At 35.0% G+C, this 3022-nt stretch overlaps 1 protein-coding gene across 1 annotated transcript; it reads right to left on the reverse strand.

Annotated features, from left to right (window-relative positions):
* Positions 1–777: 777 nt before the first annotated feature.
* On the reverse strand, positions 778–1710 carry LOC126493486 (olfactory receptor 8B3-like). Its single transcript, XM_050130502.1, has one exon. It carries the CDS (start codon positions 1708–1710, stop codon positions 778–780), a length of 933 nt encoding a protein of 310 aa, XP_049986459.1.
* Positions 1711–3022: the final 1312 nt, after the last annotated feature.

The raw sequence follows: 3022 nt of genomic DNA on the forward strand, positions 1-3022 counted from the left end.
CACTACAACATCTATAGACAAATGTTTCTCCCACTCACAAACCATAGTAAAGATTCAAATCTGAAATATAATCTTATATTCATGCTTCATAAACGATGACAACACGCATATGAAAAAGGTATGTGGAGTAGTAACATGCTTGAAACCTGTGATCACTGGGTATTTCTACTGTTTTCATTAAGCTATTGACTACTAATAAATCATATCTATCACATTGGAAGTTGAAAGAGTTATGTTGCTTTCCAATTGAAGATGTAGAGAAAACAAAAGAATCAGATGTTTGAACTGCACATTGAAAATGAAAAAAAAAAAAAACACTACACACAGTGGAAATTTCCATTCTACTGTAACTTCATTTGATGTTTTGAAATTCTGTTTTAATGTAGAAAGGAAAAATTGTTTGTAATGAATGAGGGCAATATGTAAGTCATTTCAATTGCAATACTTTTAAACAATAAACAATAAAAATAGTGGAAATGACCATAATGAAGGAGACAAAATCTGGAAATATTAAAATTAAGTATAGAGGAATCATATTACATTTTATGATAGAAAGTGGAACATATAAAGAATCATAATTACACCAAGGATTTTTGCCTGTTCAAAATCTAAAACAACAACAACAAAACCAAATAAATAAAAATATATAAATAAAAATAAAAAGTAGAATATTTTCTATAAATAAATAGAAGAGCTACAGCCTTATGCTGAAGTAGTGCCCATAATTGAAATTATGTCTGTGCTGAAAACAAGAGGGATAAAGACAACCCTGTTTAATCAAAAACTCCTGCTTATTAAGGTTTTTTTAAGGGCAACTTTAATATCTTTGTTCCTCAAGCTGTAGATTAATGGATTCATCATGGGAACCACATTGGTATAAAAGACAGAATAGATTTTTCCTTCATTCACAAACACCGCTGAGGAGGGTTTGAAATATGCAAGTGCACCTGAAACAGAGAACAGAGAAACAACAAGAATGTGGGAGCTGCAGGTGCTGACGGCTTTGGACCTGCCCTCAGAGGAACGGATGTGGATGATGCTGGAAAGGATGAAACCATAGGAGATAAAGATAGTTAAAGAATAAACAATGATGTTGATGGTGCCAGAAACAAAAATGACAAGTTCATTGACATATGTGCTCGTGCAGGACAGCTGGAGCAAAGGAGGAATATCACAGAAATAATGGTTGATGGTGTTGGCATCACAGAAGCTCAGTCTCAGCATGCATGTAGTGTGAGCTACAGCATTAGAAAATGCGATAAAGTAGGAAACAAGCATAAGGTTCAAACATAATGTAGGAGACATGACAACATTATATGTCAGTGGATGACAGATGGCCATGTAGCGATCATAGGCCATTGAAGTCAGCACATAACACTCAGAAATAATAAAGAAGCTAAAGAAATAGACTTGGGTCATACATTCCATGTAAGAAATGACATTCTCCCATAATATAAAGTTCATCAGCATTTGGGGAGTGAACACAGAACAGTAGCAGAGGTCTATAATGGACAAGTTAAAGAGAAAAAAGTACATAGGGGTGTGGAGGTGAGAATCCAGCACAGTCAGAATTATCAAACACAAATTTCCCAATGCAGTGACCAGATACATTGCTAGAAACAGAAAGAATAAGGGCATTTGGAGTTCAGGCTGGTCTGTCAATCCTAATAGAATGAATTTAGTCACCACAGACACATTGGCTGAGTCCATGTTTCTGTAAGGGCATCTGTGGAAACAGAAAGTAGACCTGTATTAGAGGATGATCCACATTAGTCATGGGTCCGTCCCATCCACTATGCATATGCTGGAAATGCTTTTCCATCCTGAACTATACATAGAAAATCCACTGGTATAGTCACAAACAAATTATCCTAAGTCAGAAGAAATTGATGGTGAATTATATTATGATTTCTGAATAAGTCACAAGATAAATGAGAATACAATAAGAAGACTTCAACTTCAGTATCTCATATCTTCTTTCACTAGAGCCCTCTCTACGAAGTAAAAATTGGAAGCAGATGACTAGACAGTGCAGTGCTGGCTGCTGTGGTATGAATAAAAAACATATAGATAATCTAAAAATAAAAGCATGAGAGAATCATGGAGGGAATCTGAAAGGCTTGAGTTCTGACCATTTAGGAGAACCTCAGCAGAGATGCTGCAAGTCCAGTGTCCAGTACCTCCTAACACTCCTTAATCCCTGTGAATACTTTCTACTGCTGGTTTGACTTCAGTCTCATTTTGCACAGTAAAAGACAGACACTTGCTGAAATCCATCATATATTAAGAGACATAAAAGGGTAGATTTGGACACTAGAAGGAGAAGTGCAGAAACAGAAGAGTTGAGCAACAGGAAATAATTGTGAGAATATAATATATTAAAAAATTCTTTCATAAAATAAAAATACTAATATTCATTTAAAAAGAAAGAAAGAGGAAAGAAAGAGAGCTATTAGTATACCTGGAATTCAGAACTCAATTTTCAGTTCAATCTGAAGAGGAGTCCTATTTTTCCATTTCCCTGTCTATCTGGATGATAAATTTCAGATTCCAAAGTTTCAGATCTTTCAATTAAAAGAAGGTATATATAATACTTAATTTTCCTGGACCAATTTCTGAATTACAAAACATTATTAGTGATCAAGGATTTGTGTCTTTTCTGGAAGCAGAGAAAGGAAGCTTTAACTTCATAGTGTGTGTGTGTGCTTATAAACAGGGCTCAAAATGCCCAGGCTCCTCCTAAATCAAAGACAGAGCTGAGGAAATTGTATTACACCTTGGATCTTGATTCTAATTCCCCGAGGGACCCACAATTACAATCATCCTTTCCATTCTTTCTAGCGAAAGTACATTCCCCTAATATAATTAAGAAGATAGACTTTTGCCTTCTTAATTATGTGCAGGGAAATCTGAGTTTGGAGTTTTCATTTAAGTGGTAATTGCCCAGAGGTCTGGCTTTTGACTATTTTTTTTAAATATAATTTTTTATTGAAAAAAAAAAGATTTCCGCCTCCTCCCCGCC

This window comes from Alexandromys fortis, unplaced genomic scaffold (genome assembly GCF_014885135.2).
Source record: "Alexandromys fortis isolate MF-2015 unplaced genomic scaffold, M_Fortis_MF-2015_v1.1 scaffold_335, whole genome shotgun sequence".
Taxonomy (NCBI): domain Eukaryota; kingdom Metazoa; phylum Chordata; class Mammalia; order Rodentia; family Cricetidae; genus Alexandromys; species Alexandromys fortis.